Source organism: Melanerpes formicivorus, unplaced genomic scaffold (genome assembly GCF_026170545.1).
Source record: "Melanerpes formicivorus ecotype bairdi unplaced genomic scaffold, bMelFor1.0.p_v2 SCAF_27, whole genome shotgun sequence".
NCBI classification, from domain to species: domain Eukaryota; kingdom Metazoa; phylum Chordata; class Aves; order Piciformes; family Picidae; genus Melanerpes; species Melanerpes formicivorus.
In genome coordinates, this window is record NW_027142379.1 from 436,611 (window position 1) to 462,071 (window position 25,461).

The 25,461-nt window shown below is 51.4% G+C and overlaps 1 protein-coding gene across 7 annotated transcripts in view; it reads left to right on the plus strand.

Annotated features, from left to right (window-relative positions):
* SHROOM3 (shroom family member 3) overlaps window positions 1–25,461 on the plus strand; it is a 130,291-nt gene that overhangs the window by 68,182 nt on the left and 36,648 nt on the right. The window contains exon 1 of one of the 7 annotated variants that reach the window (XM_068153780.1): window positions 18,596–18,705. The exons of 5 other annotated variants lie outside the window; for them this stretch is intronic. In XM_068153780.1, the coding sequence (XP_068009881.1) occupies window positions 18,596–18,705 (110 nt within the window). Of the gene's footprint in view, window positions 1–18,595; window positions 18,706–23,604; window positions 23,648–25,461 lie in introns of those variants that run through there. One more of the 7 variants, XM_068153785.1, reaches the window with a different exon arrangement.

The following is a 25,461-nucleotide window of genomic DNA, read 5'->3' on the forward strand; positions in this document are numbered from 1 at the left end:
TCCTTCTTTGCTCCTAAATTAGATTACACACCTCTTGATTTGATGGAGGGTGGAAGAGATGGCAGCAGCAAAAACATGCTTATAAAGCAGAACAGCTTTTTGGCAGAGCAAACCATGAGGGCATGTTGCTTGTGTAATGTACCATAGCTGTAAAACACAGAGGCTGTGATGCACCCAAGATGATGGCTATATTAATTAAGTCCAGGAGCTTCCAGCAACAGGACACAGGCTGTGGATTTACAGAGGGTTTCTATGAGGCAGTTCTGCTTCTGGGCAGCTCACTCTGGGACTGCCCTGAACAAGCAGCTGAGACTTCAAACAGTTAGGGGCCAGGTAGTGGGTTTGATGGGGCTGTTTGCAGACCTGCATCTTGTCTCACCTTGAAGATGTTGTAAGGGCAAATGCACAAGGATGGGACCTATTTTCTGTGCTCTGCTGGCTCTGCCTTTCTCTACTGGCAGTCACTAATTCAGTGTAAACCACCCCTCCTTGAAACAGTGAGAGCCAGCTGAAGGCTGCCTCTCATTAAATGTTAGGCTACTGACTTGCACATAAGAATGCAAAACTCCACTTGTTGCTCTAAACCTTCCCAAAGCCATTAAAGTAGAAGTGACCACTGACCTAGAAATGGGGCAGCTGCATCTCTGGCAATCATTAAAATAGCCTCTTGGTGACCTAGTTTCTCCTAGCTATGAGCATCCTGCTGCACAAGCCTGGGTCCTTCCTAGCAAACTAATCAACAGATGCTTCTTGCCACTGAGGTTTCAGGGAGGCTGCAAATGAAGTGGCACAATGGGAGGCTTACAGCTCCTTGGAAAGGTCTGGTGTTAGTTAAACCTCTAAAGGAAGAATCATTCTGTTGTGAGGGACATTCTTCAGTGTCTAACCAACAACTTCAGGTTGGAATGACCAGGTCCCAATTTTCACAGGGGAGCAGTTGAAACTGTGAACACTCAAGCTGCTGGATGCTTTGGGCAACAGGACCTTGTACCTGTTGTCTAATCCCAGAGCTGCTGGGTGGTTTGCTCTTCCAACCACACAAACATTACAAGGGAGGCTTTCAAGAAGCAAAATCCTCATAAAGATCTCCCTTGGGCTGCAGCCTTTGGAGCAGTTGCTTGGTGCTTCCTCTCTGTGAGGCTGCAGTTTGCAGCAGTGATGGAGTGTGGAGCAGAGCAGGAGCTGCTCGCCTGCCTGCTATGCAAGCCCTATCTGCTTGTACTCAGATGTCTCTGATTTCCATTCTGCATCTTTGTTAGCCTTGGTAATAGCCTTCTTTTTTACACATAGCTATTAGCCTGGCCTTATCTCTGTAGTTAACAGTAGACATGCACTTAGGAAGCCCCTGAAGAAGCTGTCCAGCCTGAGCAGCACCCATTGAGTAATAGAGTATGAAATGCAAGCCCTTGAGAGCTCTCTCCTATAAACTTGTTTTCTTTTAATTGTATTTTTTGGTTTCCTGTTTTGGTTTATGTAGAGCAGCAGTGACATCCATTGGCCTATTAAACTTATCAGAAGCCCTGTCCACACCACATGTATTTACTCAAGGTGGAGGGCTGTACCAGAGCCCTCCAGAGCTGGTTTCTCATTTAAATAGCAACTGCTTGCTGTCCAAACCAGCAGCCTCTCTCCTCCTGTAGCAGCCTGTTTGCATGCTAGTTTCAGATACTGACTCTTCATTCCTGCTAGGATGCTTAAAACACATTTTTATAAGATGTGGCTTGAAGCTGAGCTTCCCTCTTCACAAGAGGTAGCCAAGCACAGCGAGGCAAAACTGCAGCTGTCCTGGAAGCAGAACTGTGGCAGCTCAGAGCTGGTGCAGTGACCTTTCTGTCTGTCCTTTGCATGGAGCTGTAGAATGGGATGGGTTGGAAGGGACCTTAAAGATCATCCAGTTCCACCCCCCCTGCCATGGTCAGGGACACCTTCCACTGGACCAGGTTGTTCGAGGCCTCAGAATGGTTTCAGTTAGAAAAGCCCTCTAAGACCACCCAGTCCAACCTTCATCCCAACACCACCATGGCCACCAAACCATGTCCCCAAGTGCCATGTCCCCACGTTTCTTGAACACCTTCAGGGATGATGACTCCACCGCCTCCCTGGAGAAGCTTTGCCTCCTACTCCTCCAAACTGCAACATGCTGGAAATGCTTTTTCCAGCTTGTGTGACTTAACCCTTGGAGTATCTGCCCTTGCCCTGCCTGTCTCTTGCATCGCCCCTTTGTGTGGTCTCGCAGCTCACAAACCTTTCTGCTGCCTACCCAGGCACTGCCATCTTACACAGCTCAATCCAGACAGCCTGTTTCTTTCTGATACCTGATCTGCTCCCTGCCTGACTTTGGGGACTTCTCTGTGGAGAGTTGCTGAGGCTTTCCTCCCTCTGAAGTGCTTCCCTGCCTCTCCATGGACACACACTTGTAGCTAATTCCAATGTACCATTGCTACGCTTTCGCGGGGTGCAGGATGAGCTCATCACTTCTTTTCTTTCAGCTCTTATTCCTTCTCTGGTTGATTTGTCTCTCACAGCATCTGGGTCTGCAGGGGCTGATCTTCCCAAGCCTTACCAAAGGCAGGAATTTCCCTGGGTGTTGACTTTTTGATGCCTGTCGAGTTCCTTTTCTCATTCCTGCAGTCTGTGGTTTCACAGGGAGTGGCTGGCCCCGTGGCTCAGGTTTCTTTGACTATACTTTGTATACATTTTCCACCATCAGGGAGGAAGAGGAGAGCTGGATAAAATCCTGCTGTTTGCAGATAACAAGGGATAACATTGTTGTGCTAACAGACATTTGCATAGGAGATATGAAAACTGCCCCATTCAAACCAGTCTGTGACCGGGCTGGGTCTTGTAGCTGCTTTGAAATTGGAGCTGTGTTGCTGCTCCATTGCAAAAGGGCAACCAGCACTGCCACAGCTGCAGGTGCACTGAGCTGCTCTCTCCTGGGTCAGCCTGGCAGCACTGTGAGACTAAGGACAGCGTTCCTGTCGCTGCTGCACAGCTCCTGGCATCCTGGGGGTAACTAAAGACCTTAGTGCTGTCTTGTCTGCAGATTGCCAGCAGTGGAAGGGAAAATAGAATCACAGAATTGCTTTGGTTGGAAGGGAGTTTTAAGATCATAGAGTCCAAGTGGTAACCAGCACTGCCAGGTCTCCACTAAGCCAGGTTCCTCAGCACCATAGCTACGTGGCTTTGAAACCCCTCCAGGGATGGGGACTCCATCACTGCCCTGAGCAGCCTGAGCCAGGCCTTGATAACTCTTTTGGGTAGAAATTTTGCCTAATATCCAACCTAAACCTCTCCTGGTGCAGCTTGAGGCTGTTTCCTCTTGTGTTGCTGCCTGTTCCTTGGGAAAAGAGACCAACCTCACCTCACTGCAACCTCCTCTCAGGGAGCTGTAGAGAGCAATTGAGGTCTCCCCTCAGCCTCCTCTTCGTCAGGCTGAACAACCCTAGGTCACTCAGCTGCTTCTCCCCAGCCCTGTTCTGCAGCCCCTTCAGAGCTTTGTTGCCCTTCTCTGGACCTGCTCCAGCCCCTCAGTGTCCTTCTTGGAGTGGGGGTCCCAAAACTGAACCCAGGATTTGACATGTGTCCTCACCAGTGCCCAGTACAGGGGCAGAATCACTTCCCTGCTCCTGATGGCCACACTATTGCTGATCCAGGCCAGGGTGCTGGTAGCTTTCTTGGCCACCTAAGCATACTGCTGGCTCATCTTCAGCCTCTGTCACCCAATCTCCTAGGTCCTTTTCCACCAGGCAGTTTCCAGCCAGTCTGCCCAAAGCCTAGAACACTGTGTGGGGTTGCTGTGAGCCAGGTGCAGCTCTTGGCCTTCCTGATCTGTACTTGCACTCCAGAGCAGGCTCAGCCTTGTCCTTACCCATAAAATGGGGTGATTAAGCAATCAGCACAATCCAAATGGCAGCAAATAAGCCACGAGGTAGGCTTCTCTCTGGAGCAAAGGCTGATGCTGAACACCAGAATCCCCCCAAGTGCCTTTGCCCAGACGGCACCACGCAGAGCACAGACTGCACCAACCAGTTCGGGTAGCTGTGAGAGCTGCCTTGATTCAGCCTTTCCGGTGAGGACAAACAGGGTTATCACCCTTGAGAGTGCCTGAAGCCTGCAGTGAAAAGAAGCCTTTCTTCCCCATCCCTCAGAGGAACCAGGCCTGATGCTCTCCTGTCACACAGGGACCTTGTTCTGTCTGTGTGTCCCTAATTAATAACATCCTGTGCTGATTACTGGTGTCACACAGTAGCTTCCAGTCCTTCTCAGGTAGTTTGGCTTGTCCTCCTACACCAGACTGGCAAAACACAGCAGATCTGAGGCAGCAAGGGAGCTTTAATTTGAAGAATCCTCTCTTGGATGGGATTCTGCTAGGAGCTACTTCAAAATGAGTGTTTAAGGGGGGGTGATGTGACCCATTTCTCTGTCCTGCCTGGAGGACCCTCATGGTTATAGATTCACAGAATTGCTGGGGTTGGAAGGGACCTCAAGGATCATCTAGCTCTAACCCACCTGCCATGGGCAGGGACACTTTCCACTAGACCAGGTTGCCCAGAGCCACATCCACCCTGGCCTGAAAAACTTCCAAGGATGAAGCTTCCACCACCTCCCTGGTTGGCAGAATGATTTGGGTTGGAAGGGACCTTAAAGAACATCCAATTCCAACCCCCCTGCTGTGGGCAGGGTCACCTCCCACCAGCCTAGCTTGCTCAGGGCCTCATCCAACCTGGCCTTGAACACTTGTAGGGAGTCCCTGCCATGGACTTTGGTGGCCCTGCTGCAGCCAAGGGGAGTTAGGTGGTTTTCTCTTTCACTTGTGCTCACATGCTGGAGCTGTTTGCACACTTCCAGCAACTGCTGCTTTATTGCTGCCTTGGCTGAAAGGAGGAAGGCAAAAAGGAAAGAAAGAAAATAAAGAGAGAGAGGGAGAGGGAGAACATCTTGTGAGGCTGCTGTTCTCAGATCTCTCCGATAAGGACAGTCCCAAGTGCGTGAGAAGTTTCCTCCTCAGAGATTTATTTACTCCTGAAAGAAAAGCCACCTTCATCTCATTATTTTATGGTCAATACAGGTCTTAATTTGGTGAGAAAATATCTTCCCCAGAAAGAACCTATTCTGCCTCATTAACTCCTATAAAAAGCAACACCCACCCCACCCCCCCCAAGCTGGAAATGTTAAAAGAAGCATAAATTAAGGGTAAGTTTGTTGTTTGCTGCTTTAATCAACAAACAACCTTAAAAGGGACTCACAAAAGGTTCTGTAAACTAAATTTATTAGTGAGCAGGGAAAACAGGCCCTCAGCTGTGGCCTCCTCCCCTTCCCAGCCCCCTGAATTTGGAAGGGGGTGGGTTTGGGGAGTGCCTGGTTTTGTGTGCTGTGGCTTACTCTCTTAGGCAGGTTGTTGTGGTCCCATGGATCTCTGTCAGACTTTTGTGATGCAGCTGAACTGAAGAGACTTGGGACAGAGTCTGTTAATTAGGTGTTCAAAGCCTTCTCCTTTTTTCTCTTCTGTATAAATGTCCTTTTCCCCCTCTTCTTTTCCCTAAATCTGCCTGTCAGCAGCTCTGAAGGCAACAGGAGGTTTTTCACAGCCATTCTCTCTGCCTTCCTTTCACCTCTCCAGGAGGCTGGAGGAGAAGCAGATGCAGATCTCTTTTCTGTCTTTTCCCTTCTCTTTGATATCTTTAAGAAGCCTTCCTCTAGTTCCTCTTCATGCTTCCATTGTTAGCACCATTCAGACCTTAGAGATATCTGACTGCGGTACCAAGAACCAGGGAAAAGTTTAAGGACACAACCTGGAAGGTTTCACTGCAGAGGAGAGGGCAGCTGGATAAAAACACCCAGGGTTAACTTCCCTGAGCTGGCACAGATGGAAATGTCCTTTCTGTCTAAATTCTTTCTGAGCTTCCTTTCACAAACCTCTGGCACCCAGATTCATTTCAGTCTTCAACTGATTTTCCCCTGGTTTGATCTGGGAGGAGCCTCCATGAGAATATTTAATAATGGCTTTTGTGCAGTGCTGCAGGGTTTGGACTTCCTCTCCTCTTAATTTTCTTTTCACAGCTCTCTGAAGTTGACTCTGAGAGATGAGTCACAGAATGGTAGGGGTTGGAAGGAACCTTGAGAGACCATTAAGTCCAACCCTTCCCCCCACCCCCCTGCCCTGCTACATGCAGTGTAAGAGAGATGAAAGGAGAATCACTTTTGTTCACTGGGGAAAATGGCCTTGACCCTTTAGAGAGGGGTTTGATAGTTAGCTGAACACCTCCTCACCTTCCAGGGGTTAATTTGAATTGGAGATGAGCCAAGCTGAGGACTTTCTCTAAACTTCCCCCAGCTTTCTGGGCTGGGGTTCAGATGGTCCTGGCTCCGACCAACTTGGGGCTCAGGTTTGCAAACTCCAAAGGCGAGTGGCCACGATTTGCACAACCTGAGCCTGCCCTGGAGTTTTGTTCTGCTGTGATTGATAGCCCTGGCTCCAGCCCCTCCTCTTCATGGTGTGTGGGTGGGTCAGCATGGCAAGCAACTGCTCAGAGGAACTCACCCTTCTTCAGTGCAGCCCATGTCTTATGTCAAAAACTCATTTCCTCTGTCCATCCCACGCCTCCCCTGCCTCCCCAGCAAACAGGACACAGCTCTTGCATTTCACACCAGCTGCCTGAGCAGTGGCATGAACCAGGCCAGATTCACTGGAGCTTGGCCACTGGAGCTGCTGGCCAGCAACCCCCTGACATAAATTACAGGCACAGGAAAGTTTCCTTTTGGGACATTTGATGTTGTCCTTTCACCCTTCAAATAAGGTCTGTTTTCCATTCTGGTGAAGCAAATGCTCTTGGCATTCCTGTTTCCTGTGCTGCAGGGGCTTCCTCCTTCTGCCACTGTATTTAACTTGCTGTTGGCTCTCTGGAGAGTCTCTCAATATTTATCTCCCTTCCTGCTGTCCATCTTGGGGGTTGGAAGGGTTTTTTGTGGTGACTAGAAAAAAAACAACAGACCAAAAACAAAGAGAAAGACCTCCCAGATGGATGCCTGAGTCCTTTGTTTCCCCCAGCACAATTACCCCTGTCATGGAGTCTCCTTCTCTGGAGACTTTCAAGATTCATCTGGATGTGTTCCTGTGTGGCCTGCCCTAGGTGATCCTGCTTTGGCAGCAGGGGTGGACTGGATGGACTCCAGAGGTCCCCTCCAAGCTCTACCATTCTATGAGCTCTGGTATAATACATGGGGAAGGGGAGGTATATGGAGTAGTTCTTGGCAGGCTGTACCCACTCACCATGTAGACACATTCCTCCTGCTAATGCAGTGGTCTCAGCTCAAGGAACATGCTGTGTGTACTCTTCCATCTCCATTACCAAGTGCATCAGTGACATGAAGTGAAGCAGATAATAGCTTGACAGCTTCCCTGACCCTTCAGAATGCCCCTGCTCTGTGTTTGACAAGGTGTGCAGCTCGTGCTATGGGGGCCACTGATCAGATTCTATTTCAAAGTGGCCACTGGCAGTGAACAAATTTCTGACAAGCAAGTGGGCTGCTGGCACCTGGCCCTCAAACCATCATGCCCATGGGTTGCCTTAGATTGGAGACCAAGAAAGTTTTCTCTGCTGCAAGAGTGGTCAGGGCTTGGAACAGGCTGCCCAGGGAGGTGGTGGAGGTGCTCAGGAAACCTGTGGCCATGGCACTTGGGGACATGGTTTGGTGGTCATGGTGGTGTTAGGTTGGACTTGATGATTTTGGAGGTCTTTTCCGACCAAAATAATTCTCTGATCCCCTTACCACCCAGAGCAACCAGTCCTCAGCAATTGTTTGCAGGAGTGCTGCAAGCACAGCCCTAGGGTGTCTGCCCCTGCTCCCTAAGGCAAGCATAGAGAGCATCATCTATGATGATGATGATGTGCACCATCAAGGTGGTGTGTACAAGCTTTTCCCAGGCTGTCTCCCCCTGCTCCAGATCCAGCTGGCAGGCCCCAGAGCTGATGTCCTCAGCACATATCCTGGCTGTTCACTCTGAGCTTGCCTTTCCATGCATCTCCCATCAGTGCCAGCTGGATGGGGCAGTGAGATGGGCAAGGTTTTGACTACACCCATTGAACCCGTGCTTGTGCTGCTCTCTGCTGCATTTCACTCAGCTTCTAATGCAGCTTTAGCTGGGGGGAGCACATCAGAAAGCCCTCTGGGTGCTGAAGAGCTCTAGCTTCCTGCTTGTAAGTCAAAGGACATGTTTTCCAAGGCAGTGAGAACACCAGCAGGAATGAGGAAGACTGCATGACCTCTGCTCCTGGGCTTAAATAGGATTAAATGGCTACTAGAAGCAAACACCAAGCAAGAACCCAAAATCCTGTAACAAAAATGTTAAAAACAACCCTCTGGGTCCTCCCCCTGAGCCTTTAGTCCCTGCAGGATCTGTCACTGGATACTGCTACCACAGGAGTCAGCTGGTGGAGAAATCCAGCTTTGTTACACCCTTGAGAGATCAGGCTTTGCTCTATCTGTTCTTGATAATTTTGGGTATGGAAAGGCTTTTCTGTCCAGAATAAGCACTGAAGGGCTCAGCTTTTAGCCTCTACCTGGCTGGGAAAAGTTCCAGAGGTTGTTCAGTGGGGTCTGAACTGTGCTGGAGGTGGTCCTGCCTGGCAGTATCCTGCAGGAGAATAGTCTGTGCTGCCTGACCCAAAAGTGAGATAGTGCTGCTGCTGCAGGAGAGACACAAGGAGAGCTGTGGGCAATTAGCACCTCCTAGATGTGGCTCTTTTCAATATCTGAAGGGGACATAGAGGAAGGCTGGGAGGGACTGTCCAAAAGGGCCCATGGTGAAAGGATGAGGAGCAATGGTTTGAAGCTGGGACAGGGTAGATTTAGTTTGGACATCAGGAGGAAGTTCTGCACAAGGAGGGTGGTGAGGTATTGCAACAGATTTCCCAGTGATGTGCTTGAGGCCCCATCCCTGGAGATATGCAAGATTAGACTTGATGTAGCCCTGGGCAGCCTGATCTAGTTGAAGGTGTCCCTGCTGGCTGCAGAGGGGTTGGACAAGGTGACCTTTGAGAGTCTCTTCCAACCCAATGCCATCTGTGAGTCTGTGAATCTGTGAGTCTGTGACTCTGTGGCTGTCCATCAGCCAGAGCTACCTGCAGCACCTCAGGTTCCCAGCGTGGATGTCTGCCTGGCCCTCATTGAATCAACAAGGTTGGAAGAGACCTCAAAGATCATCAAGTCCAACCTCTCACCCAACACCTCATGACTACTAAACTATGGCTCCAAGTGCCACATCCAATCCCCTCTTGAACACCTCCAGGGATGGTGACTCCACCCCCACCCTGGGCAGCACATTCCAACGGCTAACAACTCTCTCTGGGAAGAACTTTCTCCTCACCTCCAGCCTAAACTTCCCTTGGTGCAGCTTGAGACTGTGTCCTCTTGTTCTGGTGCTGGCTGCCTGGGAGAAGAGACCAACCCCCTCCTGGCTACAGCCTCCCCTCATCTCTTTAGCCTAGAAGGGAAGCTGTGCTCATTGCTCGGGGGTGGAGTGGCTGGAAGCTGTGTGGAAGGCTTCCTTTTGTCAGCTCCTCAGGATCCCTCCTAGTTCGTTCCCTCTTGGGCTGGCTGCCTGCCTGTCACCTGCGTCAGGGTGAGGACCTATCATAAGTACATACAGCTACAATAAATGCTGCAGGGTTATGGGTTTGAGCTGCGGGTGGTGAGGTTTTGGTTGTTGTTTTTATCACAGGAGGACAAACGTTGAGGAGCTTTTATGATTACATCCCCCCAGGGGACTTTGTTTCATTGCCTGGTAACTTCGGGGAAGCTGTTTGCTGCTCGGTATCTCTGAGCCGTGGCCAACATGCAAAGTACACTCCAAGTGTTTCAAGCATCAATAAAACCATCTGGAGTCAGGACAGGAAGCAAACGATTGTGGATCCACCTGGCTCCTCCTGAAACGCTCCTGAACCGGTGACGCACATGGGAGAAGGAGGCTGGAGTGAGCTGGGGGTCGGTCCCTTCCCCCGGGGGACAGAACGAGAGTCAGTGGCCTGAAACTGTGCCAGGGAAGGGTTAGCTTAGAGATGAGGAAAATGTCTTTGCTGCAAGAGTGGTCAGGGATTGGAAGAGGCTGCCCAGGGAGGTGGTGGAGCCCCCATCTCTGGAGGTGTTCAAGAAATGTGTGGCCATGGCACCTGGGGCCATGGTTTAGTGGCCATGGTGGGGTGGGGTTGATGGTTGGACTGGATGATCGTAGAGGGCTTTTCCAACCCAAACAATTCTATGCTGGGTGTGTTGGTTCAGAACAGGCAGGGACTCTCACCCAGGAAGGGGTCCAGGGTGCAGGCATCCCCTAAGGAATCTCTCCTCACCCTTACTGCCAGGTCTAATCTGCCTTCCTGGCCCTGGTGTCACTACAGAGTGGTGGTGTTGACATTAGGATCTCCTTTTGGTGAGGTGCACAGGAGGAGGACGTTGTTGTTCCCCCATGGAAATCTGACCATGGTGGCCATGCTAACTGTGTGGCGTGCTCCAAATCATCACAGACCAGGGCTGGGCTGCGTCCAACTCTGTGAAAAAAACAGGGGAGATGGGGTTTTGCTGGGGGAGGAGCTACTTCATGATGGGCTTTATAATGAAGGCTCACAGCTCACTCTTGCTGCCTTTATGACATCACCTCAAGTGTTTCTTCTGCATCTCACTTTCTGGTTTCTCCCATCTCTGTGATTTATGCATCCTGTTAAGTGCTGAGGATAGGATAGGATAGGGTAGGATGGAATGGAATGGAATGGAATGGAATGGAATGGAATGGAATGGAATGGAATGGAATGGAATGGAATGGAATGGAAACCAGGTTGGAAAAGACCTTAGAGATCATTGAGTCCAACCTCTCACCCAGCACCATCTGATCAACTAAACCATGGCACCAAGTGCCTCATTCAGGCTCTTCCTAAACACCTCCAGTGATGATGACTCCACCACCTCCCTGGGCAGCACATGCCCATGGCCAATCTCTCTTGCTGGGAAGAACTTCTTCCTCACCTCCAGCCTAAACCTCCCCTGGCACAGCTTGAGACTGTGTCCTCTTGTTCTGGTGCTGGTTGCCTGGGAGAAGAGACCAACCCCCACATGCCTACAGCCTCCCTTCAGGTAGTTGTAGAGAGCAATAAGGTCTCCCCTGAGCCTCCCCCTCTCCAGGCTAAGCAACCCCAACTCTCTCAGCCTCTCCTCACAGGGAGAGCATTTAAGGCTGGTGGTGATGGCCACCTAGGCTGGTGGTGATGAGCTAGCAGATGGAGACAGGGATGCCAGCATGGAAGGTAGCCCTGGCTGAGCATCATTTAGCCTGGTACAGAGGCACCTGTGCCAAGGGCCATTAAGGCACTGCTATTTTTCGGGAGCAGAAGATTTCAGTTCAAACAAGAACAGCAGGAGCCACGTTAAGATAAGATGGAATAAGTTACCTATGAACTGAAATAAAATTATCTGTGTGATCTTTTATGATGGCTCAGCAGTGGGTGGATCAATAAGCAGCTTCAGCAGAGCCACTGCCTGGCTTTTGAAGACTTCCCCCTGGATTTGCTCCCTTCCTTCTGCAGGGCTCTGCTGCTCCCAGGCAAAGGAATTGGATCTGAGGGGTGTTAAAGGCTTAGAGCCAGGGGCAAGTGCAATGTTCTGTGTGCAAATCCAAAGAGCTGGGGTGAACATGGAACCACCTTGGAACAGGTTGCCCAGAGAGGCTGTGGATGCCCCGTCCTCAGTGGTGTTCAGGATCAGGTTGGGTAAAGCCTTGAGCAACCAAGTCTCATTGGGGGGAATCCCTGCCCATGGCAGGGAGGTTGGAGTAGATGATCTCTGAGGTCCCTTCCAACCTGAGCCTTCCAGGACTCCGTGAAACAGCTGCTGGACAAAACCCAGGAATCCTAAAGGCCCATGCAGGGCTGAGAGGGAGGGGAAGGTGTCAGGCACCAGGAGGGCAGGCAGGTGGATGACAAGGGGCTGGGAGGGAAAGCAGAAACCGATTTCATCTCACCTGCACAATCTGTCATCACTGGGAATGGGAAAGTGAGATCCTGCAGCCTTCAGCCAGAAAGGCTTCCGTGGCACCAAGTCTGGCCCCTCTAATTCCTAGACATAAAGCAGCTCAGCTCAGTAATTGCTGTGTGCTGGGTTCATACCAGCCAAGAACAGGGCATTACAAGTACAAACTCCTGCTCTAAGCTTTAACTCCTTCCCCTGTGCCTCATGCAAATCATTCCACAGCTTGAAAGGTTTTTTTGTTCAAGGGGAGGCTTGCTCTCGAGGACCTGCTGGAAAGCAGCTCTGTGGAGAGGGACCTGGGAGGGCAGGACAAGTTCACCATGAGCCAACCATGTGGCCAAGAAGGCCAATGGTGTCCTGGGGTGCACTAAGAAGAGTGTGGCCAGCAGGTCCAGGGAGGTTCTTCTCCCCTCTTATTCTGCCCTGGTGAGACCACATCTGGAGTAGTGTGTCCAGCTCTGGGCTCCCCAGTTCAAGAGGGACAGGGAATCACTAGCAAGAGTCCAACAGAGTCTACAAGGATGCTGAAAGGACTGGAACCTGTGTCTGATGAGGAAAGGCTGAGACCTGGGGCTGGTTAGCCTGGAGAAGAGCAGCCCGAGAGGTGAACTTCTCAGTGCTAGTGGGTGGAGGTCATGAGGATGGGGCTGGACTCTTCTTGGTGGTGGCCAGTGATAGCACAAGGGACAAGAGGCACACGCTGGAACTCGGGAGGTTTCACTTGAACTTAACGAGAAACTTCTTTGGTGTGAGGGTGCTGGAGCCCCGGGGCAGGCTGCCCAGAGAGGTTGTGGAGTCTCCTTCTCTGGAGAGATTCCAAACCTGCCTGGCCATTGTGATCCTGGGGCAAGCTGCTGTGCGTGACCCTGCTCTGGCAGGGGGTTTGGACTGGGTGATCTCCAGAGGTCCCTTCTGACCTCCACCACGCTGGATTCGGGGATTCCGTGACTGCAGGGCTGGGATCGTGCAGGACCGAGGAGCAGTCGCCGCTGATTTACAGGATGCTGGGAGGGGTCCCCGCGGCGGCAGCTCCGGGCTGCAGCCCTCCCGCGGCAGTCCCGGGGCGGTGCTGGGGGCGGGCTGCCCGACACGGCACCTGCCGGGGGCGGCCGGAGCCGCTGCCGCCGCTGCCACCGGGCTCCGGCGCCCTCGGCCGGCTGTGAGTGCGGCGGCGCCGCCGTCAGCGGGACTCACCGGCGGCCTCGGGCACGGTGAGGAACCGCGCTGAGGGCACCAGGGTGGGGACACGCCGGGGCATGCACGGCGGCCGGGGGTGCGCGGGGACCGGGAGCGAAACGGCGGTCGCAGAGCGGGTGCGGGTTTCCCGGGCTGCGGGGGCTGCCCCGGGGGCGGGAGGTGCCCGGTCCGTGCCGCAAGGGCCGAGCCGGGCACGGCGAGCTGACAAAGGACGGCGGCCCCGCAGCCGGCTGGCACCGGGGGCGGGCGGCTGGGACCGGCCGCCTCCTCCCCGTTCCAGCTCCTGCCTCCTCCTTGGGTGTTTCGGGAGCCTCTGGATGCAGGGGGGAGCGATCAGGGAGGGAAGGGGTGCGGGAGCAGCCCCCCACGGTGCTGCTGTGCTGCCGTCTTTCCGCTTAGGAAAGTTAACCGGAGAGACTCTCCCGGTAGGATTTAAAGCCCTCGGAGCCCATCTCAGCTCTCGTGGCACACACAGCTCCGGGACCCCAGCACTCAACTGTTCTTCAGGGTCTGACGGGTCCCCTCACATCACTTTCTGTGCCGGGCATCTTGCAGAGCAGGAGGTTTCTTGTTGGCACACAGCACATGGCTGTGGCATGTTTGAGTTAGCAGTGTGGTGTCCTTGGAGGCAGTTCTGCTGGCAGGCACCTTGATACTGGGACAGAAGTTTAATCATCTGGTTGGAATGGACCCACAGGTCCTTAAAATGGCTAAGAACAGAGTTAGAGTCAGCCAGCATCTTTCTTTGGGGATCTGGGAGGAATGTGACCAGCAGACCTCATTTGCCTTCACTCCAATTTTCTCCTCAGCTTCTGCCCAGAAGGTTCAGAGGTTTTTCTTACTCAGCTACAATACCTTTTAAAGGCTGACCTCTGCACATTCTTCTGCCTGTAGCCAGCCTTACGTTTCATAGAATCAGAGAATTGTTTCAGCTGGGAAAACCCTCCAAGATCATCAAGTCCAAACATAATCCAGCACCACCATGGCCACTAAAACCGTGTCCATGGCAACACATTTCTAGAACACCTCCAGGGATGGGGACTCCACCACCTCCCTGGGCAGCCTCTTCCAACCCCTGACCACCCTTGCAGCAAAGCAATTCTTCCTCATCTCCAAACTAAACTTTCCCTGGCACAATTTCAGGCCTGGTACTTGGGAGAAGAGGCCAACCCTCCCCTCACTCCAACCTCCTTTCAGGTAGTTGACCTCCTTTTAGGTATCTGCTGCCTGTTGAGGGGACACCAGCAGCCCCTGCTGAAGCAATGTGCATTTTTCATCCCAGTCTTGTTTTGCCTAGCAAGCAGTGGGGTGGATCTCAGCAGCTCTGTGGTTTTTCTGAGCAGTGGAGGTCTGAGGCAGGTCCTGCTAGGTGCTTGTCCAGATTTTCCTCTTCTCCATCAGATGCAATGTTAGGGAAGAAAAAAAAATCGATGCCCTTGAAATTCCTTTGGCTCAGAGAGGTGAAATCCAGGCCAGCCCTACACTGGGGTGCTCCTGTAGATCCATAATGCAAGGATTTAGTGGATTGAGAGCTTCTTGGCCTGTATTGAATGGTGCTTGGCACCTGTGGTTCCTAGATTGAGGAGGGAAGTTCAGTTTGACTGAAATAAGGATTACTGTACTTTTTTTTTCTGGGCAAGTTCAGGCTGTCATTCAATAACCACAGAGGCTTTGCTTCCAGAGAGCAGCAGGCCAGGAGTTCAGAGGGAAAGCACTGCTAAGAAGTCAACCATTACACCCAGAGTCAGCTCCAGCCTCCTCAGCATCGCTCTGCAAGGGCTGCTGCCATGGCAGGTGGGAGTCCTGCCTCTGGGGGACAGGCAAGCTGTGACCCTGCAGCAGCCAAGAGCCTCCTCAGATGTCCCTGTGTTCAGTAGCTGGCAACATGCAGCCCTTGGATTATTTATGGGAAGAGAAGTGGTGTGATACAGAGCCCTTCTGTGCGATGCAGAGCCCTTGTGTGTGATGCAGAGCCCTTCTGTGCGATGCAGAGCCCTTCTCTTTCCATGTAGCAGCCTAGCTCAAGGAGCAAAGCCATGCTTCTTGCATCAGGGAGCAGACAGGCTCAAGAAGGGTGCTGAGGGAGCAGCAGTGCTGGGGAAGACATCCTTCCTGTGTTTGTTTAGTTAGGGTGGACCCTGCTTTAGTGGTAAACCCTCTGTGTGAGCAGTCATCCCTCACCGTGGTGTTTGCAGAGCATCTGGAGCAGTGGAGCCTGGTCCACTGGTGGTTCCTCAGCTCAGTGGTGGTGTAGGTAAATAAATAAGCAGGATATGACATCAAGCAGGGTATTTGATAACATCACTCTTCCCTGGCCCTGTGTGGTTGCCACCAGATCTGGCTTAGCTAACACTTGTGCAGCCAGAGTCGCCATGGCCAACACTGGCGCTTTGCAACCAGGGACCAGGGCTTGGCTTGGACATCCAGGTGAAGACAGCAGTCTGCTGCTTCTGGAATGGTGTTAGGGGTGTAGGAGAAGGGGTGAAGGCTGCACCCCTGGTTGGAGGGCCCTGATTTAATACCACACAGACGAATTAAACGTGGGGTAGGCCAACTTCATCCTTAGCATGGTTTTAAGCAGAGCTGACTGGATGAGTTCTTGGTGCTGGCGGTGGGAAACTGGCTGACTTTAACAGATGTGGGAGTAGAGAATGGCTCATGGTCAGCCCAGCATGATCCACATGATCCACAGCAGAGCTGGAGCTGCTGGGAAGGAAAACCTGCTATCAGTGTGGAAATGGAATGAAGCTGATGATTGAATGATCTGTTAGCTGCAGACCTAAGCCCAAATCTGTGGCAGGTCAGACACTGCAAATGAAGTACTAACTGCCTGCTACAAATGCTGAGTCAGGAATGTCCCCAGGTGGAAGCTTATTTGAACTCTGGATTCCTGGAAGATGCAGTTGGGAATCTTGAGTCTCACCACACAAAGACCACCTCTCTAGCAGGGGGCACAGGAGCTGGCTGCACAGGGGGTAACACATACTGCCCTGAAGGTGGTGGTAGGCTGATGGTTGGACTTGATGAATCTCAGAGGCCTTTTCCAACCAAAGCATTTCTATGATTCTGTGAAACATGGAGAATTTCAGCCATCAGTTGGTCTTGATGGAAGAGGGGTTGGGTGGTTCTTTTCCTCATGTAGCAGTGCTTTCTGTCTCAGCTCAGTCCTAGCTGCAGGGAGAAGGATCAGAAGGGTAAATTTGTGCCTTTGAAAGAGGAATCTGATGAAAATGAAACCATCCCACTTCACCCTGATTAGATTTCATCATGTTGCAACTTCAAAATGCCTTCAGCCTCCTGGCAACAGGGGCAAATATTTGAGAAACATCCAAAAGTGAGGAGGCCATGGTTGCTGTGGGTGAGCAGGGCATCTGGCCGTCAAACCTCCTCATCTCTACCATTCTTTCAGCCGCTCCGAACGGCGCTGGAGAAAAGTATTCGGGCAGACAATAAAAATAGCCAAGCCAAGTGCTCTCCAGCAGTGACCTGATCCTGTCTTGTGTGCTGCACAGGGCACAGATTCCTTTCCAGTTACCAGCAGGCTCCAGGCTGGAGACAGGCTCCATTTCAGACTAATTTAAGCAAAGTACGTGATGATAACTGCAGGCTGCTGCCCGCTGCACTTGCAGTGGGGACAGGGCCCCCGGGCAAGATGGCTGCATCCTCAGCATGCTCTGGCAGCTTAGGTTTCCTGGGAGGGATGGGAGCAGACCTCTGCCTCCCAGCACAGCTCTAAAAACCTGATGGAGATGAATGATGAAACCTGATGGAAATGAATGGTGAAACCTGGTGGAAAATAATGATGAAACCTGGTGGAAATGAATGGTGAAACCTGATAGAAAGGTCAGGCCTGGGGTTTGTTGGTCTTAATGTTGTGTTTTCCCACCTAGGTAGTGAGAAGGGAAGTGTATTGTTATGCAGCTCAGCAGTACTTCTTGAAGTGGATTTCCCCCAGTTTGGCTCTGAAGATTATGCATTATTATTGAAGAGTCCTTCCACAGCTTTCTTCTAGGCCCCCAGTACCTGAAGGGGTCTTACAGGAAAGCTGAGAGGGACTTTTACCAAGGGCTTGTGATAGGGTGAGGGGCAACAGCTTTGAGGTGGAAGAGGGGAGATTGAGACTGGAGATTAGGAAGAAATTCTTTCCAGTGAGGGTGGGGAGGCACTGGAACAGGCTGCCCAGGGAGGTTGTGGATGCTCCCTCCCTGGGGGTGTTCAAGGCCAGGTTGGATGAGGCCTTGAGCAACCTGGGCTGGTGGGAGGTGTCCCTGCCCATGGCAGGGGATTGGAACGGGATGATCCTGAAGGTCCTTTCCAACCCAAACCATTTTATGAATCTATGATTGTTATAGGATCATAGAATTATTGGTCCTGGGTGTTGCAGATGATTAGATCCCAGGTGAAGAGGATAGGGAATAGGGTAGTAAAAATGAGATAGAAACAAGAAGACAGAGGGGAAATAAGATCTAGCAACAGCCTATAAACAACCCCCAAATTTTGGTGTGTCTCAAGCAAGGGGCAAATACAAATCCAAGCACAGAATCATGGAATCACAGGACAGGAAGAGCTGTGAAGGATGCCAAACCTGCAGGCTGGAAGCCATCCGTGGGCTGTCACTGAGCAGAGCAAGGAAGGAGCTTAGTTTCTAAGTGGCTAATGAGTTTACTACCTTGTTTCTGTCAAGGGGGTTGCAGGGGTGATGCTGATTAATGTCATGTCCTTTCCCCAGGGCTATCCCCTTCCTCTTCCATCTCACCAGGCACAGCCTGACACCATTTATTAGGCTCCTTGTCCCTGATTTGTGAGGAATAAACACTGACACCGATGGCTGCTTAATAGGATTTGGGTCTGCTGTTCACTCTCTGAAAGTTTGGCACTTCTGATTTAAATGGCCATTTGTGTTGGGCACTGGCTCCACCAAGACTTCGTTTTGGAGGGTTTTAATTTTAATGAGGATGGTCACAGCATGTCCTGTGCATGAGGAGAGGCTGAGCTTGGGGATATGTATTGCTCCCCGTGTTCCTCTCAGGTGGCAGAGCAGTGATGTTCAGAGTGTGACTGCAGATCACTGCATGTCTCTGGCAAAGATGTGGCTTCCTTCGAGAAGGTGCTGCTGTTCACACTAGAGAAGAGGAATTTTTCATGTGAGCTGCCTTTCCTTAACTTCTAAATGGTCTTCTTCTGCTTAGCTGAGGAAGCCCTCAAGCCAGCCTGCCAGGTGGCACTGCAGTAGAGGGTCATCTCCTCCCACTTTCCTCATGTGGTGCCAATTCTCTTAGCTGCTCCTGGAGGTCCTTTGCCCTATTGCTGCTCAAAGGCAGCATCACTAGGGAAGACCCTGACCTCACCCAGGGGAGTGTGTGAGCTTCCCCCAGCTTCCATGGGTGCTAATCCAGCCCTGCACGTCCCAAGTCCTAACTTCAGATCTTGCTTTGAGCCCAAGGAATGCCTTGTGTGTAGACTCAGGATCATCAGACCAAAACACAGTAGGTAAGGTGATGGGGAAGAGTTTTTCTGTTGGTAGAGTGCAGGGAAGAGGCTGTCCCCAGCAGGGCTGTGTACAGGAGAGATGCTTGAAGTATCTTTTCAGCAGGAGGCAGGCAGAGGTCTATTTATGCTCCTAAATGCCCTGAAATCTCTGCATTCCCCAGTCCTGTGGTTAACAGAAAAATGTTCTTAACTTGTTTGCTCTTAGCAGTTGTTCACGTCCCAGTGATGATGTTACTAATCCTGCTCTGGTGTAGGCTGTGCAAGACTTCATCACAGGGAGAGAGAGAGAGAGAATTCTTTACTTAGCTGTGCCGTGCAGACAGGCAGTGTCCCACCAGGGGCTGAGCCCCGGCTGCTGGCAGCTGGGCAGGTTTTTGTGGCTCCGGGGTTAGTTTTCATCCATCTCCCTTCGGTGCTAATCACACAACTCAAGCCCTCTCTTGTCTTTTCCACCCTTACAATGCTTCCTCGGCCCGCTGAAACTGGAATAATTGCTCCCTATTCTTCGCCTCCCTCCTGCTTGATGTTCAGAATGAGCTGCTTTGTGTGCAGGGCAGGAATGTGTGGTGGGACACACCGCTGGCACCGGGCTTGGGGTGGCCGGCCCCCACCGCTCCAGCTGGCTCCAAAGGGCAGGGGTAGGTGGCCAGCCCTTGCCTTTGTTGGAGGAGCTGCAGGTGCTGGGGGCCTCCGTGGCTGCTGGGGAGGACTGGAGCTGGAATGGATGGTTCCTCCTCTGAGGTGGTTTGTGTGAGCACAGTGGGGATGCTCTGAGGCAGAGTGCCAGGAGAATGGAGCTGAGGCTTCCTCTCTCATCTGATGCATCCTGTCACAGCTGCAGGCCTCATCCTTTTCCAAACCCTTGTCCAATAGCTCTTGGCTCTGCCAGCCTGGCAGATGCTGAAAGTAATTTGAGTGACAAGCAGGTATTGGTTTGGGTTTAGCATTTCAGTATCTCACCTATGGGCACTCTCATTGAAAGCCAAAGAGGGCAGAGCCTTGGGCACACTGCTGTAACTCCAGTGGCTCCACTGCCATGGGCTTTGCACTGATTTCTGGCTGCATTTCTGGCTGAGGTTGTCAAAAAGCTGTGCTACTGCTGCTGCAGGGGGACACTGACCACAGCAACCTCACTGAACTCTTTCAAAGTGCAGCTGCAAGGAGATGAGCAGCCAGACTGCCACTGCTGTGTGGCTTCTCTTTGCTCTCTGCTTATACTGCTCTCTGTGGATGCTCTGGGTACCTCCAGCTCCAGCCTTTCTGCTGTTGCCAGGCTACTTTTGTGTCCTCCCTGCCCCAGTAAGTTGGTTTCCCATTGGACCTGTCGAGCTAACATGGAGTTAGGATGAACCAAAGATAGCATAGATGAGGCTTTGAGCAACCTGGACTAGCAGGAGGTGTCCCTAGCCATGGCAGGGGGGTTGGAACTGGATGACCTTTAAGGCCCCTTCCAGCCCAAACCATTCTCTGATTCCATGCCTCCTGGATGGATGGATGGACACCTACCAGGCATAGGTGGCTTCTGTAGTAACCATACTTTTCTCTTTGCTTTTCACTTCTGTGGCTCCTGAGAGCTGCAGCACTCTGAACTCTGTGTGAAATGATGCTGCAGGTGCTGCAGAGACTGTGTTTTGTCAAGCAGCTGGCCAAACCCTTATCTCCTTCCCCAATCTCTACTCATTTCTCACTTGAGCAATCTCCTGCTGGAGTCCTGAGGGAATAAATGGATGCTGTGTTGAGTAAGGGATTTGGGAATCTGTCCAGGAAGAGGTGGGTGAGCGGGATGGGGAAGCAGCTCAGAAGTAGCTCATATTCAGGGGATTAGGCATTGCTACACACCTGGAGGTGATTTAGGCCTGTAAAATGCACTCCACCCCTCAAGTTACTGCAATTAAAAATCTGCCACATGGGGAAACACTGCAAAACAATCAGGTTAGAGAGCAAACCTGAGTCTGCTTGTGATGCTGAATGTCCCCCATGCCTCTGACAATTGTGAATGTAAGGCTTTCATCTGGCTGCTGGCTGGCAGGGTGGATGCTCAGCTTGTCATTCACTCAGTGCCAACCTCTGAGAGCAGTTTTCCAAACACCAGCTGAGCTGCTGGTCCAGTACTCCAGTGCCATCCCCCTTTCCAAAGGAGAGCTGCTGCTAGGGTGAGGTTTCAGGATGTGTTCCTCAGGGTGCAGTGTGTGAGCAAGGCAGGAAGGGAGCTCCAGCTGTGCTGGTGGAAGAGATTAATGCCCTTGCTTGCTCATCAGTGCCAGGGTTCTCATCCATCTGCCACTGGAACAGTTCCTGTAAGCACTCCCTTAATCTTTAGCTTTAAACCATTTAAATTGTTGGTCTGCACTGACCTAGTTTGGTTTGCCTCTAACATATTAGGAAGTGCTCACACAAAGCACTGCCCCAGCAGGTCCAGCCTGACCCCAGCTCTTCCCAGCTGGTGGAAAAGGTTCCCAGTGAGAGCTGGTCTTGCCTTTCAGGTCCAAGTCTGCACCCTGTGGCCAGGTTCCAGGTGGGGTATGTTGTGCCTGACGTTCAGAGCCCTCCTTAGGATGGCCCTTTTGCACCTAGAAAATGTCACAGTTCTGAAGGGTGAGTGCTCAAAGGGCAATTCTGGGACAATCCCTTCTGCTTAGTGACTCCCTGAGCAGAGCTCTTCTTGCAGTGTGGAGGGCTTGCAGTCTTTTCCTATGGGATCATTCTAACTCTCTAATCCTAAGATGGAAACCAGTCCTTGTTGTAATTATTTTGCTTCCTTCTCTGCTGCCTCTCTTTGGGGGCGCTGCAGTTCTGGGCATTCAGTGAGGCTTGTCCTTCAGAGCAGCTTGGGCTTTGGTTTGTGTTATGTAAGAAACCTTAAATGTTGTAACTGATGCAGGGTGACTTTTGATCAGCATGGTTCTGCTCAGGGATACCCCAGGAGCTGTAAAGATAAGGTTGCTGTTGTACCTGTCAGCAGGCCTTGTGGTCCTTAAAGGGACAGATGTGTTAATGATTCAGAGATTCATAGAACAGTTTGGGTTGGAGGAGATCTTGAAGATCAGCCAGTTCCAACCCCCTGCCCTGGGCAGGGACACCTCCCAGCAGCCCAGGCTGCTCAAGGCCTCATCCAGCCTGGCTTTGAACACCTCCAGGGAAATGGGCAGCCGCCACCCGCACGCTGAGTTCACAGCACTGTCTGGGGGAGAGCTGCTGGTGCAAAGCAGGCCCAGACTGCAGAAGGGTGGCTTCAAAAGGGTGGCTGGCACTCTGCAGGGTCAAGGTCTGGGTGCAGTGGAATGCCTATTGTCAAACCTAAAGACCAAAGCCAACGCTATGTATTGTGGACCCAAATGCAGCTGGCACCAACCAAAAATGTGCATGTGAGTGCCTTTCTAAGTACCCAGTAATCCTCCAGGGCAAAACCAGGATTAGGTCTCTCTCCTGGACAAAGAGGGAGTTCATTTTCTCAAAGATCCCTTGGCCAATACCAACTGAAGTGAGGAGCCCCAGTGAATGTGAATACTGCTTTCAGATCCCTGCCTGCACACAGGTATGGCGCCGAAGCAGCTGCTCCCTGTGGGGCTGTGCAAACACAGCCTGGCTGGATGGTGGGACTGAGGTCAGGTCAGATAGAACCCATCCAAACTCAGAGAAAAGGGGAAGCCAGAAAGGCTGGGAAGGAGCAGCACTAGGTGGTATTGCACAGTGAAAACACAGGCTCCTCTCTCCAGACTTTTTTTCTCAGTGGACCTGAAGGTCAGTGCTCATTGAAGTTGTTTAAGTCAGGGTTGAAGGAAAGCTGTGAGTCTGAATTCATTCCAAGTTCAGCCTCTTCTCAGCCTCTGTGTTTCTTCACCCTGAAACACCACGTGCTTGGCATGACCACAGAGGAGCCCTGAGTCTGAAAGTGATGGGTACTTGAACATGGGCTGTGTCTGTCTCAAATTTATCATCCCAAGATGATTCCTTTTTCCTTGAGCTGGCCTTCAAGCAGCGGCCTGTGCAGTTAGAAAAGCACAAGCTGCCTCTGCCCTGCTCCTGGAGAATGTCTTGTGGTGATTGGCTGGTGGCATGAAGATCAGCTCTGGTCATCCTGCTTTGGTGGATCTCAGCATGGATGTGCCCCTGATGCATACACTTGTATTAAATAGTCCTGTTCCTCAGAAGCAGCAGCTAGCAGCACTCAGAATGGTTTTGAGTTGTGTGGGCTTTTTCCCTGAGCCCTCTGAAGCCAAGACATGGAATATCTCTACCTGAGGTTTGGATCTTGCTGCAGAACTCTGGGAAGAGTACTTCAGTTGGCCCCAAGATTCCTGTGCTCATTGAGCCTTACTGAGGTTTCAAAACCTGTCCTTCCAGGGGTTTTCACAGGTGGAGCCTGTTGTCTTTTGAGGGGTCCATGGAATGGCCTGCAGTACCTTATCTGCCTTATTAGGCTGTGGACTTGAACCTGGCTCTTCCCCATTTCAGGTGAGGCTCCTAAGTGGCAGGCTGGAAATTGTACCCAGGAATGGAGACATTTTACCCAGGAACTGAGAGACACCTCCTGCCAAAAGCAGGAGTGCAAGTCCAAACTGCAAGCTCTCCAAGGAGAAGTTTCAGTTCAATTTATGACATTATTTTTTCTGATACAAAATGCTTTTGCCCACATGTTTCCAGCTCTCAGTCTGGCTCAGGCATGCCCTGAGCATAGACTAACAAACCAGTCCAGACGCTGCTGGTACCAGCTAAGACCCACGTGTGCTCCATGCAGGAGAGGGCCCTGGTGCTCTGACACACAGGGCACTTCCACTTGAGCTAAAGGAGATTCTGTGAGTGTGACAGACAGGGGATTAGAGGCTATTTCTGGGCCAGCCACAGGAGGTAACAAAGGAAGGAATCCGTAAGCAGCCCAGTCTCTTCGCTGCAGCAGGAGCAGGAGGATCTGCAGGCAGCAAGCCCCACTGGTGAGCCTGAGGTTGGTGCTGGGATGAGTGTGGTCTCTCTCCCCTTCCTGCATCCCTGGCCTGGTGTTTGCCAAGCACTGGGGGCCTGTGGAGGTGGTGTCTTCGTTCACAAGGAGCCATGACTCCAGCTCAGCAGCTGCCCAGAGCCTGCCTGTAGCCTGCGGGATGAGGATCGCCAGAGGTGAAGCTGCTGAACTCTCCTTATGTCACTTGGCTGAGCTGGGGATCTCAGGACACCCAGTGCCATTGCGTAACCAGGGGTGCTGTGAGGATAAAACAGCAGCCTTAACCCCTTCATCTCCCTTCCTGCAGGGCTCTGCTTTGCTGCTGTGCTTCTCCTTACCTTTGTGGCTGTGCTGTGCTGTTGGCTGGGTCGGTAGTGCAGGAGGTCACCTCTTAACGTGCTGATTTAAGACAAAGGGAGAAAACATCACCAGAAATTGCTGTAGAGCTTGGAAGGGGAGTTCCTTGCTTTAGTCTCAATGTCAGAAGTGTCAGCATGTGAACAGTTATTTTTCTAGGAGAGCTTTTCACCCTGGTAGTGGCTACAAACACTCCTGTTGATCCCAAATGATTTAAAAATCAGAATTTAAGCTCCATCCTCTCTTCTAAGAATAACAGCAGGCTTAGAAGTAATGAGACATGAAAAATTACTAAACCTATTAACATTTAGAGGTTTGATCCTCTGGGACTTTGCTCTTTTATTACCCTGGCAGCAAACCTGGTGTTAGTTAAAAAACAAGCAGTCATGGCTCCAGTGAGTGGAACCATTTAGAACAATACCCATTGTGATAAATAAGAACAATAAACCCCCCAACAAATAAACAAAACCAAACCCAGGCCCACCCTAATCACTTAAAAACACTTCCAGGTGCTGTTTATGGCTGCTCTTAACATTGGAACAGTCACCATTCCTGGAGGTGTCCATGGCACCTGGGGATACAGTTTGGTGGCCATGGTGGTCTTAGGTTGACTCCATGATCTTAAAGGTCTTTTCCAACCATAACAATTCTGTGAGTCTATGTCCTAGACTCATACCTGGAACTGTGGGCAGCTGAGCAGAAAACAGGATGCCAGTGCAGACAGAAGTGTGAGGCTGAGGTGCTGGAAAACAAATGCTGTGAGCAGACAGAACCTGAGCAGCTTGGCTGTGCAAAATCCTTCTCCTCTTTGGGAGCTGCAGCCAGGCAGCTGAGCCCACGACTCAGAGTTGCCTCAACAAGAGCAGTGATTTATGCTAGTTCCAGTACCCAGGGAACTATTTTCATGACCCATGGAGGTTACTTCATTGAGAATAATATCTCTGCAGACCCTGGCTGAAATGGGTCAGCTGGTTCAGATGTAATTGTTGGGGGATCCTGGGCAGAGGCAGGCACCCCCACTTATTGTCTGGGCTTGATTTAGGAACCCAATCCCTACTGGAATGTGAAGATTATAAATAAGGATAAGGAACAACAAAGAAAATGGAAAAGAAAAGCCAAGAGCCCAAAAGGTTAAGAGAAAGAGTGTGAAAAGTTTCAAGTGTGCAGGTAACAGGAGGTCAGCACAGGAGGCAGATAAGGTGGCCAGAGGAGGTCAGAGTCATCTATGGTCAGAGGCAAAGGAGCTCCTTAAAACAGTGAGTGAGTTCTGCAGGAATTGTGGTGGCTTGAGAAGGGCATGGGGCATCAAACAGCAGCAACAGACAAACCAGGCTTGAAGGGAGGTGAATAGTACAAGATGAGGCCACCCAAGCCTACCTGCAGAGCTCTGAAGAGGGTGGTGAAGAACAAGGAATGGTTTTGCAGATGTCTGCTTCAGGATGTGCAGAGGAGATGCTGCTGTG